Here is a 15,835-nt window from a genome sequence, read left to right on the forward strand (position 1 = left end):
GGGGGTGTAAATGTCGTTACCGTCCACAGATAAATATTTTTGATAGTTCACGAGGGGTGTTATTGCCCATTTTTGCAGGTTTATATGTCATTCATAATTTATTTTTAGTTATGTTTACAGGTTAATTAATAAATAATTCGAAAGGCATTCTGCACCAAATCAGAAATGTCTAGTAAAGCCAATGTCGCACTATGTCGCCCCTCTGATAAACTCCCTCCCTAGTCAGTCAGTCTTTGTCTTGACTTGTCTCTCTCTGTCTCACTGCATTTATTTTCGTTATTACTAAATTAGAGCCCATCCTTCCACATTTATATATATCAACAATTATCCCAAATTTCTAAACATTTGACATTTGTTAATAATCTGGTTAACTTCTTTGATTGTGTATTATCTAATTTTATATCACTTAATACTTTTACGACATTATTCCCCTGTCTATTCCATATAATCCATCTTGTCGTTATAATTACTGTATTTGTCGAGACAAAATTCACCGACATTTCAATTTCCAATTCCATAAAGTTGAATTAATTTCTAATCGGTCATACATTTTTGCCCACAAGTCATCCCAGCCTATTCCTAAATTTACTGGCTGCAAAGTTTCTACTAGTTTCCCTTCGTTGTATGACATATGAACAATTACTGACTAATTATTGCCACTAAATTTATTGTCTGTCTTGTCTGTACTTTCCGCTATCCCTTGTCCCTTTTAATAAATCTAATATATAATTATTATGGCTACCACTACAAAAACTCTGTCTACTAGTTCATCAGCTACTAAAGCTCAAGTTCAAGCTCAAGCTCAAGCTCAAGCTAATTCTGCTGCCAATACTAAAAAGCACCTATCATTGTTTTCCTTTATGTCGGCTAGTTCATCTGAATCCAAAGATAATTCTGAGTCGGTTAATCCAACTGATCCTTTACCTGCCTTAAGTACTTCTCCTACTAATGGTTCTGGTTCTGGTTCTGGTTCTGGTCAATCTCAATCTCAGTCTACTGCATTATCAGCTTCTTCTTCTCAAGGTGGTGCTCATTTTGAAACTTTTCCAACTTTAACTGAAGATCAGGAATTACATCCTTCTTTAATAGATAATCCAGAATGTTGTATATTTGAAAGATCTGTTCAAGATTCTTGCTGTGTATTTGAACCAGCTCCTTTAAATCGTCAACATTCTAATTCGATTATTTCTACAAACTCAAAGTCTGGTAAAAAACCAAGATCTTATAATTCTTCTATCTCACTTAATCATTTTAAGTCTGAAGATTATATTCCTCCTGCCTTGGATGCAACTACTTCATTACTTAATGATAAAAATACTGATTTAGATGATGTGGAATTAATTTATTCTAATCGTCGTAATTCATCAGTAATTGGTTTAAATATGGCATTAGGTAGACCAATTAGTCCATCTCGTAAAAATTCAGTATACTCATTGAATTCTGCAAGTAATGGGAATTTACCACCATTACAAACTGATCAATTCAATAATTCAACTACAAGTCCTCCAGGTCCTCATCAAATACATTCACCTGTATCACCACCTAAGTTGACTCCATCAAAATCTTCAGTTAACTTTTATAGTTATGCTGATATGTTAAGTAATGATGAATTTGCTAGAAGACCTTCAATTAAGAGTTCACTCTCCCAAGGAGTTGTCCCTACTAGTAATACGAATTTCACCAGAAATCCTTCATTTATTAAACATCGTAATCCATCCACTTCTTCACAATTATCATCACAATTATTTAAAGAGAAGAAGGCATCTCAGCAATTAAGATCTCAATCCATGAAATCTAATTCTACGAATCCCACCAATAATATTACTAGTTCATTAAATAAATTTTTAATTTCACCTGAATCTTCAGATGAAGAAAATGATTATAGAGATAAACTTTTACCACCACAAGCTCCTGCCACATCAACCACCACTAACTCTGTAGCTTCGAGTCAATCCCCAAGATACAAGAGAAAGTCTGTATCTTCAACCACATCATCTAATCATAGTTATTCTGCCCCTATGTTTAATGATAATGAGAGCTTAATCTCGACCTCAATTGGTGATTGTATTCGACAATCTACCACGGAAATCAATGGTCACTAATTTTTAATCTAGATACATACACATACACATCATACAATATTTTGCATTTACCATTCCTCCTGGTCTTTACTTCATTGGATATTTCTTCTCATTTGAATTGCGGTTTGAATTATTAAGTTTTACATTTTACAATAGGTGTATGTATTACAACCCACTCTGTCTTGTCAATACAGTACAATACAATATGACTTGAGTCAACTATGCTACAGTATGACTCAAGTCATTAGTATTATTATTGTTAGTGACATGATGTGAAAATTTTTTAAAAAAAGAAAATAGTCTGTTTGGTTTCATGACGACAATGTGCCACTTTTTCACTTCGTCAGGAAAAGTCTCCTCTTCCTTATTATTATTATTATTATTATTATTATTATTATTATTATTATTATTATTATTGTTTGTATTTTTCCTTTATCTTTTTTTAGCTTATGTTGTTGTCTCTTCTCCCTGCTTATTACTAGTATTAATTAATTTAACATATGAATTGCACATTGCACTTGTTAGCGCGCGCAGCAGCAGAAAGAATGTCGTTCTTGTACTGAGGGGTGACATTTTTTGTCGCTTTTGAATCAAACGACATGTGCACCTATAAAAAAATTATGAGATGAGTTCAGACAGACACTTGAGCTAATAGAGCTAATACTTGGACACAGACATTTAGCTAAACACCTCTAACAAAAGGAATGATCCGGAAACAGGCCAGAGAACGAAGAGAATATCTCTACCGGAAATCAGTAGAGTTACAAGAATCGACCCTTACAGAAAAGAGACGACAATTAAAGGCCGCATTAGCATCAGGGAAACCCTTAGCGAAAGACATTGCTGAAGATGAACAATTACAGAAAGATTTCATATATGATGAAAGTGAACAAGCACAAATAGATGATGAGTATGCTGCACTTAGTGGTATAGCCGATCCCAAATTAGTCATCACCACATCTCGAGATCCCAGTGTTAAATTATTACAGTTCTCTAAAGAGATGAAACTCTTATTCCCTAATAGTCTTAAATTGAATAGAGGGAATTATGTGATTCCTGAATTAGTTCAAACATGTAATAGAGTAAGCATTACTGATTTAGTAATTCTTCATGAACATAGAGGGGTACCTACATCCCTCACTATAAGTCATTTCCCTCATGGACCAACAGCTATATTTACTTTACATAATGTTAAATTAAGACATGATTTAGCTAATTTAGGTAATATGTCCGAATCCTATCCTCATTTAATATTTGAAAATTTTACAACAAAATTAGGTATGCGAGTACAACAGATTCTTAAGCATTTATTTCCTCCCGGAGTTAAGAAGGATCAAGGAAGTCGAGTTATAACATTTATAAATAATGATGATTTTATAAGTGTGAGACATCACGTGTATGTCAAGACCAAAGATGGTGTAGAGTTAAGTGAAGTAGGTCCTCGGTTCGAAATGAGACTCTACGAATTGCGTTTAGGTTTACCAGATAATAAAGATGCGGATGTGGAATGGCAACTCCGTAGATTTATACGTACAGCCAATAGAAAAAACTATTTATAGATTATAATAAATAAGTGTATATTAATGGAAGTGCAGTGTAACTGAAGAACTGAAAGTATCACGAGACCAAATGGTCTAACTCTACGTCCGACTCTACTGTGTAATGGGGTGTATTTGTGTGCACTTGTTGTAGTGGTTGTTGTTGTTGTTGTTGGTGGTGGTGGTGGTGATGATGGTGCGGGTGATGGCGCTGCTGGTAGCCAGACCCAAATGAATGTCGTCTATAATTGGGCGACATGGTACTGGCACCTGAACTACGCCGTCTCAACATATTACCAGTATTGGTAATGACTCTGCTAAGAAGATTAGCATCATTTCCCAGAGCTGATGTCGCCCAAGTATTGGCTCTTTCCATAGTGGCTTGACGTCTAATGGCATGATGTTCTTGCACTTCATCACGACGATGCATATCAGCATCGGGTAACATAATAGCTCTATCCAATGCGTATGGCAACCCTCTATGTCTACCTCTAATCATCATAGCAATGATAACTAATTTAGAAAGTGTCGAGAACTCAGCCGATAAAGAAGCATTAATTCCAGGATATCCTAATGATAATCCTACTGTACCATAGGCACTAATAATCTCAAACAATATTGTAAATACTGTAAAGTTAATATTCCCATTATTCAATTTACCTCCCTCGGCTATACAGATAACAAATAATCCAAGAAAGATAAACCACAAGTCAAATGACAATTGGTTTCGTAAATGGGCTCCTATAAATGTAGTGGGAGTTTTCTCTAAATCTTCTTGAACATTATTAACTTCATCCTTTAAATACACTCCAAGTGATTGTTCTTCATAAACATTAGTCCGTCTAATGGAGATAGCCAATGGTAATACTGAAATATACATCATGATCATATAACTAACTTGAACAGCAGGATGTAATTCAGCTAAATTAACTACTGAGAATCCAGCAGTTCTTGTACTGATAGCTTGAAAAAAACCATCGAGAATTCGGTACCCCACTGGGATTTGATTCAAATAAGGATTATTTAAATCAAGCACAATGAACAATACTAAATCTACAGAGTTAAGTACCACTAAAATGAATAGTAACCACCAAGTAGGAACCGAGGGAAACAATAATGTAAAGCACCGACGGGGATGATCCAATAGGAACCCAAGTGATTCCTTATACAATGATAAGGGTTTGGCAAATTTAAAGAGAATCCAAATAATGAATCGTAAGAAGATAGGGAATCCTGTATTACCAATGACAATAAAGAAGGAAGCAATAAGTAAAACATATGGAGATCTGGAGAAGTTGGACATGGAGTTATTAGTAAGTGTGATACCCAAATCATTGAAGGTTGACTGGGCAGTAAAGAATGCCCACCAAGTAGGAGATATACCTTGTTCTCTAACTCCTCCTCCATAACTCTTCATGATTAAAATAAATCCCAAGAAGAAGGCAATTGAAATGATATGGAATCCCACATAGTAGAATATCAAAATCTTAATAAGAAGCTTAATAGCCCGATATTCAACGCCTCCTAATTCTTCCTTTTGAGCTTGAGTCAATTTAACAAATGTCGAGTTTCTTCCCACAGTGGGGACCCACGATAAGTAATTAGTACTCATAACTTTACTAAGAGAACTACCATCGAGTTCACCATTATAGTATGCTGATTCTTCATCAAAGTCAGAGGAATCATTAGATGAATCATATGATCCAGTAGATGTCCGAGTTGGACGAGCAGTGGTAGTATCTCCAGTGCCAAAGAGACTATAGGGAGTCTTAACTCTATTCAAACGTTTCTTATGTCTGGCATCTTTGGTTCTCTTCATCTTCATCATCCGCTCAAAGGTGGGTGATTTAATGAATGAAGACTTACGGTCGGTAGTAGGAGATGATACATCTAAAGTATTGGATCTCTTACTGAATTTCTTACCTCCAGTCTGATCTAATGAAGGGACAACCAAATGGGATTGGGCCTTATTGATATGTTGATCTTCCTCATCGTCATCGTCATCATCTACTACGGCACTATCATCCTCTTCATCTTCTTCATCTTCATCTTCATCCTCATCATTCTCGTCATCTCCTTCACCATCCTCATCATCGTCAATCACTCGACTGTGTCTTCTTGACGACTCGTTCTCAGAGTCAATGGACCGGTCGTCGTCAAATTCCTCCTCATCATCTTCGTATCGTTGATGTTTAGACGGAGTTAAATAATGCATGTTGGTAGTGTTGGTGTTGGAGAGAGTCTTTTTCAATCGAGACTTTAACTTCCATTTCTTAGTGGAAGACAGTGACATTCTTCTTCTGGGTCTAGGACGAAGTAAATGCTTAGGTTTGATCTTCTTGATGAAGATTGGCTTGGAAGAGTCACTGTTTTCAATCTCGTTGGGAGGTCTGATGATAAGTTCGTCATCATCATCATCATCGACATCCTCGTCGTCTTGGTCTCGGCCATGGCGGTGACGGCTGGGACTTTCCAAGTCTACAAACTGGATATTTTGTCCATGAGGTGGTTGCTCTTGTTGCTCTTGTTGCTGTTGCTGTTGTTGTTGCTTCTTTTGCTGCAACATAGCGATGGACATGTACATCTGTGATGGATCAATGTCTCTCTTTCGCTTAGGTGGAGGCTGCGGAAGATTACCAAACTTGACTTGATCGTTGGTATCAGCAGCCTCATCTTGGGGTCTATATGTCTGATGATGCGGATCTTCATCGGTATCGGAAGGTTCACTGACATGAACTAACTCCCCACCTTGATCATGATGAGATGATGATGATTGTGGTGATGAATTTGTATCGGCCACTTCTTTATCATTAACATCAATATGATTGGTTTGATCCTTATTATTGACATATATCTCCGGTACAGGATTATGCCGATGTTGACTTTCAGAGAATCCTAAACCCTGATTGTTTACGGTATTTCGTTGTGTTGGGTCTAACATAATAGATGCAGTTCTTTGAGCTGCTAAAGTTGCTGACCTTCTCATTTGGAAGTTCTGTTTGGATATCTGTTTGATATTATCAAAGTGTCTTTCAAAATAATAAAGTCTAATGAATAATAATGAACTATGGATAAATATAGGTGTAGCAAAGAAAGTTAGTGTGTAGATTGTAATTTGTTGATATAAATCTAATAAATTCGTATCGATCGTATTTAGACCGGCTTGAGTAGACGCTCCTGCTGTAAAGAATAATGCATCAATATACTTTATATTCTTAATGGGGAATATAATGACAGATCCAATAAAAGTAAGGGAAATAATATATACATAATGGGCGATTCTAAAGCTAGGTATAAGGATTATGACATAAGGATACACGACGGAAGTGATGGAATTGATCTTTTCTCGAATTCGAAACCCAAGTTGGAGCTCCAACCGTCTCATATTGATATCGTTAATAGTATGTCTTATTCGGTCCATGGCATTACTGGGCGATAATGAAATTGATAAGTTGAGAATGAGAAATAAAAAGTCAGTGGTACAGAATTTGGTAGTGACTTATGAGTAAGTCTGGTCACAACACCAGTCCAGTGGTTTGGCTTTGGCTGTGTAGGGAGAGTGATAACTGGAGTATATAGTACAAGTATGGTGATAGTGGAGGTGGTGGTGGGTGAAAATTATTAGAAAGTGGTGGTGTTGTGTGCAGGACAGAGATGATTGAACAGACGGTGGATGGCTTATAGAAATGAAAGGTGTACGACAAAGAAGAAGAAGAGAAAGAGGTTAATATATAGTAGAAGAGATGAGAGAGAAGAGATGCGAACAAAGCGGAAGAAGAGCCGTTGAGATGGGAGAGTTTGACGGCGGAGTGCAGTATTGTGTAGAGTAAGTGAATAAATTCTGGGCATGCGGTGAGTATAAATAGACTGGGAGTGGGAGTGGTAGTAGTAAAGATATAGTAGTGTAGTAATAGTAGTGGTAGTGATGTAGTAGTGATGTAGTAGTGTAGTAGCAGTAGTGATATAGTAGTGATAGTGGTGGTAGTAGTTAGTAGTGATAGTACACTTTAGAGAGTGCTTACTAGCGGGACTTAGTCGTCTAAATAGTGCTATTAGAATACTTACACTACTATTATATCCACACTACTATGTTACTACTATACTTACCAACGGCTTCTAATAATAGTACTAATAGTCGAATTCTAATAATACTTCTAATAGTTACTAATAATACCTATACTACATTAATACTATACTGTAATTCTTACTATTGTAACGGTTTCAGCTGGTAGCGCATGCCACAATACTGCTACAGTTTATGAATGCTAAACGTAGTACAGGAACATTATACCCAATTTCATGTACACAAGCACAAGCACAAGCACAAGCACAACTTTAACTATTAGATCTACAGAACTTTAAGTTTATCCCTCCTAAACACTATTTCTACTTTGTGTACAATAATTCTCGTACTACAGTAACAGTAACAAACCTAACTGACTGACTAATAAGCTAATAGACTAATAAACTAATAAACTAATAGACTAATAGACTCTTAACCTTACACAGAGTCAATGAGATGAGATATTAGAGGCAATTCCGGGGAGCAACCCGCCCTATACACAGGACGCGCACTTCTTAACTATGTATGCACAATCCATGACATAACACCCATCACGTGAGCACCATACTTAACCCCTCCGGATCTAATACCCCCATACTGAAAATTTTTCAAACCCACTAAAATTATAAATATCACCAAATTTTACCAACCACCTTAATACTATCAATTGTTTATTATTTATTTTATCTTCTTTTATTTCCCTTCTCTCTTCCTCTCTTCTCTTCTCCTCTCTTCTCTCTTCTCTCTTCTCTCTTTCAACAATCGCCAATCCTTCCCGGACTCCTCCTTCATCCCTCACCGTCCCCTATTGGTTTATCAAGTTAGACTTTACTAGCTTTTCAAAAGTAAGTAGTCCACTAACTGGAAATGTTTTGTTGGTTGTTGAAAGAAAGAATACATATGTAATCTCATCATAATCATTATAATATTATAACCCATTACCCATTACCCATTACCCATAACCCATAACCTCAAAGTACTATAGTGGTGAAATAAATTTTTGCGATGAGCTAGGTGAAAAAATTGCCCCATCACCCATTGATTGCTATTACCGTGTATTCTTGTTCAACTCCAGTAGAACGCTCCAGATCCTTTGGCTTCTTCAGTTTATTCAGTCGTTACTAACTTGTAATCTTTTTAGCCTATTCGTACGCTAACATAATTTCCTGATTGTAGTCCCTATTTCATTCATTCCCCCAGTGTGAAATATTCAGTACTCGTCATTACGTTGAAGAGAGAAAAGGATCCGAAGAAGTCGCCTTAAAAAAGAAAAGAATACTAAAATGGTTCAATTGTCTGCTCCAATTTCTCCTCCTATGGAATCTACAGGAGATGTCTTAATGACTTTAGAAACCCATGATGGAATTGCCTTACAAGGTTATTCATTTGGTGCTCCAGTCCCAGCTGCCGGGGAAGTTGTTTTCCAAACTGGTATGGTTGGATATCCCGAATCCATTACTGATCCATCTTATGAAGGTCAAATCTTGGTTATTACTTATCCTTTAGTTGGTAATTATGGTGTACCAGATCGTCAATTATTAGATGATGATTATACTCCTGCTTTACCAAAATATTTTGAATCAAATAAGATTCATATTGCTGGTTTGGTTGTCGCTCATTACACTGAAGATTTCTCTCATTTCTTAGCTAAATCTTCTTTATCTCAATGGTTAAAAGATCAAGGAATTCCTGCTATTTATGGTGTTGATACAAGATCTTTAACCAAAAGATTAAGAGAAAAGGGTTCAACTTTAGGTAGATTGGCCATACAAAAGTCAACCTTCACTTCTGAATCAATTTTAGCTGATAACTCTTCATCAAATTGGGAGAAATATTTTGAAATTCCTCAATGGGATGATCCAAATATTAAGAATTTAGTGGCTAAAGTTAGTATTAAACAACCAACAGTTTTCACTCCCAAGGAATCCATTAAACTTGGAAAGAATGGTAAACCAATTAGAATTGTTGCTGTAGATGTGGGTATGAAATATAATCAAATTCGTTGTTTTGTTAGACGTGGAGTTGAATTAAAAGTTGTTCCATGGGATTATGATTATACTCAAGAAGAATATGATGGGTTATTTATTTCTAATGGACCTGGAGATCCAGCTGTTATGAATGAAGCTGTAGCTAGATTATCTACTGTTATCAAACAAGCCAAGACTCCAATCTTTGGGATTTGTTTAGGTCATCAATTGATGGCCAGAGCCATTGGTGCATCCACTTTAAAATTAAAGTTTGGTAATAGAGGCCATAACATTCCTTGTACTTCAACTATTTCTGGTAGATGTTATATCACATCTCAAAACCATGGGTTTGCCGTTGATACCACCACTTTAACTCCTGATTGGAAAGAGTTATTTGTCAATGCCAATGATGGATCCAATGAAGGGATTTATCATGAAACAAAACCATTCTTTTCCGTCCAATTCCATCCGGAATCAACTCCCGGTCCAAGAGATACGGAATTCTTATTTGATGTATTCATTCAAGCCGTCGAAGAGTTCAATCAAACGGGAGTTTATAAACCTGTCGCCTTTCCAGGTGGTAAGATTGAAGATAATCGTGCTGCTCATCCTCGAGTCGATGTTAAGAAGGTTCTTGTTTTAGGTTCTGGTGGATTATCTATTGGACAAGCCGGAGAATTTGATTATTCTGGTTCTCAGGCCATTAAGGCCTTAAAGGAAGAAGGCATTTATACCATATTAATTAATCCAAACATTGCTACTATTCAAACTTCAAAAGGGTTGGCTGATAAGGTATATTTCTTACCGGTGACCCCTGAATTCGTTAGAAAAGTCATTCAACATGAACGTCCCGATGGGATCTATTGTACTTTTGGTGGTCAAACTGCTTTAAGTGTCGGTATCTCATTAAAGGATGAATTTGAAGGGTTAGGAGTTAAAGTCTTGGGTACTCCAATCGATACAGTTATTACTACTGAAGATCGTGAATTATTTGCTAATGCCATGACAGAAATTAATGAGAAATGTGCTAAATCTGAAGCCGTTAATACGGTTGATGAAGCGGTGGCTGCTGCTAATAGAATTGGTTATCCATTAATCATTAGAGCCGCTTATGCTTTAGGAGGGTTAGGATCAGGATTTGCTGATAATGAACAAGAATTAGTCGAGTTATGTTCGAAGGCATTTGCTACTTCTCCTCAAGTATTGGTGGAAAGATCCATGAAGGGCTGGAAAGAAGTTGAGTATGAAGTTGTTCGTGATGCGTTTGATAATTGTATTACTGTTTGTAATATGGAGAACTTTGATCCATTGGGAATTCATACCGGTGACTCCATTGTCGTGGCTCCATCTCAAACCTTATCCGATGAAGATTATAATATGTTAAGAACTACGGCTGTTAATGTCATTAGACATTTAGGAGTTGTCGGTGAATGTAACATTCAATATGCCTTAAATCCGTTCTCCAAGGAGTACTGTATCATTGAAGTTAATGCCCGTTTATCGAGATCTTCTGCCTTGGCCTCTAAGGCCACAGGTTATCCATTGGCCTATACTGCCGCTAAGTTAGGGTTAAACATTCCCTTGAATGAGATTAAGAACTCAGTCACCAAATCTACCAGTGCCTGTTTCGAACCATCGTTGGATTATGTGGTGGTTAAGATCCCCAGATGGGATTTAAAGAAGTTCACCAGAGTGTCTGCCCTTTTGTCTTCATCCATGAAGTCTGTTGGTGAAGTCATGTCGATTGGAAGAACGTTTGAAGAAGCCATTCAAAAGGCCATTAGATCTACTGATTATCATAATTTGGGATTCAATAAGACAGCTGCCTTAATGTCTATTGATATCGATAGTGAATTACAAACACCCTCTGATCAACGATTATTTGCCATTGCTAATGCCTTATCCGATGGATATACCGTTGAAAGAGTATGGGAATTGACTAAGATTGATAAATGGTTCTTAAACAAATTGCAGGGACTAATTCAATTCGGTAATAAAGTGGCATCGTATGTAACCAAAGAACAATTACCTTCATCCGTATTAAGACAAGCTAAACAATTAGGATTTGAAGATCGACAAATTGCCAAATTCTTAAACTCTAATGAAGTGGCCATTCGAAGATTAAGAAAGGAAGCCGGAATCATTCCGTTTGTTAAACAAATCGATACTGTAGCTGCCGAATTCCCAGCTTTCACCAACTATTTATATATTACCTATAATGCTGATTCTTCCGACGTAACCTTTGATGAACATGGAGTCATTGTCTTGGGTTCAGGAGTGTATAGAATTGGTTCCTCAGTAGAATTCGATTGGTGTGCAGTCAGAGCTATTAGAACTTTACGTGAAAATGGTACTAAGACCATTATGATTAATTATAATCCCGAAACAGTATCTACCGACTATGATGAAGCCGATAGATTATACTTTGAAACCATTAATTTAGAAAGAGTGCTTGATATCTATGAATTAGAACAATCCAATGGTGTCATCATCTCCATGGGAGGTCAGACTTCAAACAATATCGCCTTACCATTACATCGTCAAAACGTTAAGATCTTGGGTACTTCACCAGAAATGATCGACTCGGCTGAGAATAGATATAAATTCTCCAGAATGTTAGATAAAATCGGTGTAGATCAACCGGCTTGGAAAGAGTTGACTTCGATTGAAGAAGCCGAAGAGTTTGCTAATAAAGTATCTTATCCCGTATTGGTCCGTCCATCGTATGTGTTATCCGGAGCAGCCATGAATACTGTCTACTCCCAAGATGATTTAGAATCATACTTGAGTCAAGCCGTCGATGTGTCACCAGATTATCCCGTTGTTATTACCAAGTATATTGAAAACGCTAAAGAAATTGAAATGGATGCCGTGGCTAAAGATGGTAAAATGATTATGCATGTTGTTAGTGAACATGTTGAAAATGCCGGTGTACATTCCGGTGATGCTACATTAATTGTTCCACCTCAAGATTTAGATCCTAAGACAGTTGAAAGAATTGTTGAAGCTACGGCTAAAATCGGTAAAGCTCTTGATATTACTGGTCCGTATAATATTCAATTCATTGCTAAAGATAATGATATTAAAGTCATTGAATGTAATGTTCGTGCTTCTCGTTCCTTCCCATTTATTTCTAAAGTCGTAGGAACCGATTTGATTGAAATGGCCACTAAGGCAATTATGGATATGCCATTAACTCCATATCCGGGAGTTAAGTTACCAGAAGATTATTGTGCAGTAAAAGTTCCACAATTCTCCTTCTCTCGTTTAGCAGGTGCCGATCCTGTATTGGGAGTGGAAATGGCATCGACTGGTGAAGTGGCTACTTTTGGTAGAAATAAATATGAAGCCTACTTAAAATCGTTAATCTCGACGGGATTCAAATTACCTAAGAAGAATATCTTATTCTCCATTGGTTCTTATAAGGAAAAGCAAGAATTATTACCATCAATTGCAAAATTACATGAATTGGGTTATAAAATATTTGCAACTGCTGGTACGGCTGATTTCATTAGAGATCATGAAATCCCCGTGCATTATTTAGAAGTATTGAGTAAAGAAGAAGATCAAAAATCCGAATATTCTTTAACTCAACATTTGGCTAATAATTTAATTGATTTATATATTAATTTACCATCGGCCAATCGTTTTAGACGTCCTGCTTCTTATATGTCTAAGGGGTATGAATCTCGTCGTATGGCGGTGGATTATTCTGTTCCATTAGTTACTAATGTTAAATGTGCTAAATTATTAGTTGAAGCTATTGCCAGAAATATTTCTTTAGAAGTTAGTAATAGAGATGCTCAAACTTCTCATACTACAGCCGTTTTACCTGGTTTAATTAATATTACTTCATTTGTTACTTCCTTTGATGATTTTGAATCAACCACTAAATCTTCTTTAGCAGCTGGATTCACCTTCAATTCTTTCTTACCTCAAACTTTAGATGGGTCTAGTGTAGGAGATTTTGATTCATTACTTGAAGCCATTGATGTGGCTGGAGCCTCTGCATATACTGATTTCTCAATATCAATTGCTGCAAATGCTACAAATGCAGCAGAAGTTTCTGAAGCTGCTCAACATACTGGTGCATTATTCTTACCATTTAATGAATTTGCCAATTCTTCAGTATCTGCTATTTCATCCCATTTCGCTTCATGGCCAGAAAATAAACCAATAATTACCGATGCTAAAACTACAGATTTAGCTTCTGTCCTTTTATTGGCTTCCTTACATAATAGAACCATTCATATTACTGGAGTGTCTTCAAAGGAAGATTTAGAATTGATTCAAATGGCTAAGGAGAAGTTCTTAAGAGTCACTTGTGATATTTCTGTTCATTCATTATTTGTTTCAAAGGATGAATTAAATGTTCCATTCTTACCTACAAAATGTGATCAAACTTATTTATGGGATCATATTGCTGATGTTGATAGTTTTTCAGTGGGTGTATTACCTTATTTAATTGCTAAAGCTCAAGATCAACCTATTGTTCCAGGTACTGGAATTGAAGAAGTATTACCATTATTATTAACTGCCGTTAAAGATGGTCGTCTTAGTGTAGAAGATATTATTAAACGATTCCATGATGAACCAGCCAGAATCTTTAATATTCCAAAACAAGATGCATCGATTGAAATTGATTTAGATAGACGTGTACTTGTTGGTAAATATTCTTCAACTAAATTATATGGTTCTGTTGATAGAGTATCATTCCATGGAGAAACTGCTTGTTTAGATGGTAAAGTTATTACTGCTGCTGGGTTAGGTAAACATGAAATTGAACCAAGAAGTAGATTTAGTTCAATTGCTGCTATTCCTCAATCTCCAGCTCTTGGTAGAAAATCAAAGGATAGAGTTTCATTCTCAAGTGATATTCGTCGTCCATCATTTGTTAAGGAAACTCCTCAACCAACTCCAACTGATTTTGAAAAATTCGGAGCTGATTTAGTTTCTCAACCTCCTGGTGCTTTAAGTGAAGTTAATGCTTTAGCTAATTATATTAGAAATCATAATACTTTCCTTAGAAATTCAGTATTATCAGTTAAAGATGTTACTAGAGCTGATTTACATGCATTATTTACTGTTGCTCAAGAAATGAGATTAGCTGTTGAAAGACAAGGTGTATTGGATATTTTACAAGGTAGAGTATTAGCTACTATGTTTTATGAACCATCTACTAGAACTTCTTCATCATTTGATGCTGCTATGCAAAGATTAGGTGGTAGAGTTGTGGCAGTAGCTGCTGGTTCATCATCAGTTAAAAAGGGTGAAACTTTACAAGATACTATTAGAACTTTAGCATGTTATGCTGATGCAGTTGTATTAAGACATCCAGCAGAAGAATCAGCCGATATTGCTGCTAAATATTCACCAGTTCCAATTATTAATGGAGGTAATGGATCAAAAGAACATCCAACTCAAGCCTTTTTAGATTTATTCACTATTAGAGAAGAATTAGGTACAGTTAATGGTATTACAGTTACATTTATGGGAGATTTAAAATTCGGTAGACCAGTTCATTCATTAGTACATTTATTACGTCATTATCAAGTAAGAGTTCAATTGGTTTGTCCAAAGGAATTAGCTTTACCTGAAGAAATTAGACAAATTTTAATTGATAATAATATGTTAAGAGTTGAATCTGAAGTATTAACAAAAGAAATTATTGCAAAATCAGATATCTTATATTGTACAAGAGTTCAAGAAGAAAGATTCCAAGATAAACAAGAATATTTAAGATTAAAGGATACTTATATTGTTGATAATAAGATTTTATCTTATGCTAAACAACATATGGCAGTTATGCATCCATTACCAAGAACTAATGAAATTAGAGAAGAAGTTGATTTCGATCAAAGAGCTGCTTACTTTAGACAAATGAGATATGGTTTATTTGTTAGAATGGCCTTATTAGCTATGGTCATTGGAGTAGACTTTTAGGTTAGGTTTATTTTTATTATTTTGAAAAACGAGACGGTTTTATATTGATTACTTAATCCTAATACATATTCGGGGGAATCTTTGTATGTGGGATTAGTGTTGATTGTATGCCTTTTCTCTGTACATTTACATATTACATTTACATATTATATTTACATATTACATTACATATTACATTTATACTTTTCTTCGGGGTTTGATATGACTTTTGTGTCGTGTGGCAACCTATTTCTTCGTAAAGTC

At 35.9% G+C, this 15,835-nt stretch overlaps 4 protein-coding genes across 4 annotated transcripts; 3 read left to right on the forward strand and 1 right to left on the reverse strand. All coding sequences in view use genetic code 12, as the record gives it.

Moving 5' to 3' along the window:
• Window positions 1-734: 734 nt before the first annotated feature.
• On the forward strand, window positions 735-2,102 carry RJT21DRAFT_83490 (beta-1,6-N-acetylglucosaminyltransferase; the record flags this gene model as incomplete). Its single annotated transcript, XM_064885362.1, has 1 exon — window positions 735-2,102. One exon carries the CDS (start codon window positions 735-737, stop codon window positions 2,100-2,102), a length of 1,368 nt encoding a protein of 455 aa, XP_064739672.1.
• Window positions 2,103-2,474: 372 nt separating this feature from the next.
• Window positions 2,475-3,655, forward strand: IMP4 (snoRNA-binding rRNA-processing protein). The gene has a single exon (XM_064881250.1). The coding sequence runs from the start codon at window positions 2,786-2,788 to the stop codon at window positions 3,638-3,640; it is 855 nt and encodes a 284-aa protein (XP_064739673.1). The 5' UTR covers window positions 2,475-2,785; the 3' UTR covers window positions 3,641-3,655.
• Window positions 3,656-7,040, reverse strand: TRK1 (Trk1p; the record flags this gene model as incomplete). Its single annotated transcript, XM_064885688.1, has 2 exons — window positions 3,656-6,081; window positions 6,184-7,040. The coding sequence occupies 2 exons, from the start codon at window positions 7,038-7,040 to the stop codon at window positions 3,699-3,701; spliced, it is 3,240 nt and encodes a 1,079-aa protein (XP_064739674.1). The 3' UTR covers window positions 3,656-3,698.
• Window positions 7,041-8,965: 1,925 nt separating this feature from the next.
• On the forward strand, window positions 8,966-15,592 carry URA2 (bifunctional carbamoylphosphate synthetase/aspartate transcarbamylase; the record flags this gene model as incomplete). Its single annotated transcript, XM_064880121.1, has 1 exon — window positions 8,966-15,592. The coding sequence occupies one exon, from the start codon at window positions 8,966-8,968 to the stop codon at window positions 15,590-15,592; it is 6,627 nt and encodes a 2,208-aa protein (XP_064739675.1).
• Between the last annotated feature and the right edge of the window lie 243 nt (window positions 15,593-15,835).

Source organism: Scheffersomyces amazonensis, assembly GCF_036850825.1.
Source record: "Scheffersomyces amazonensis strain UFMG-HMD-26.3 chromosome Unknown RJT21scaffold_2, whole genome shotgun sequence".
Classification (NCBI taxonomy): domain Eukaryota; kingdom Fungi; phylum Ascomycota; class Pichiomycetes; order Serinales; family Debaryomycetaceae; genus Scheffersomyces; species Scheffersomyces amazonensis.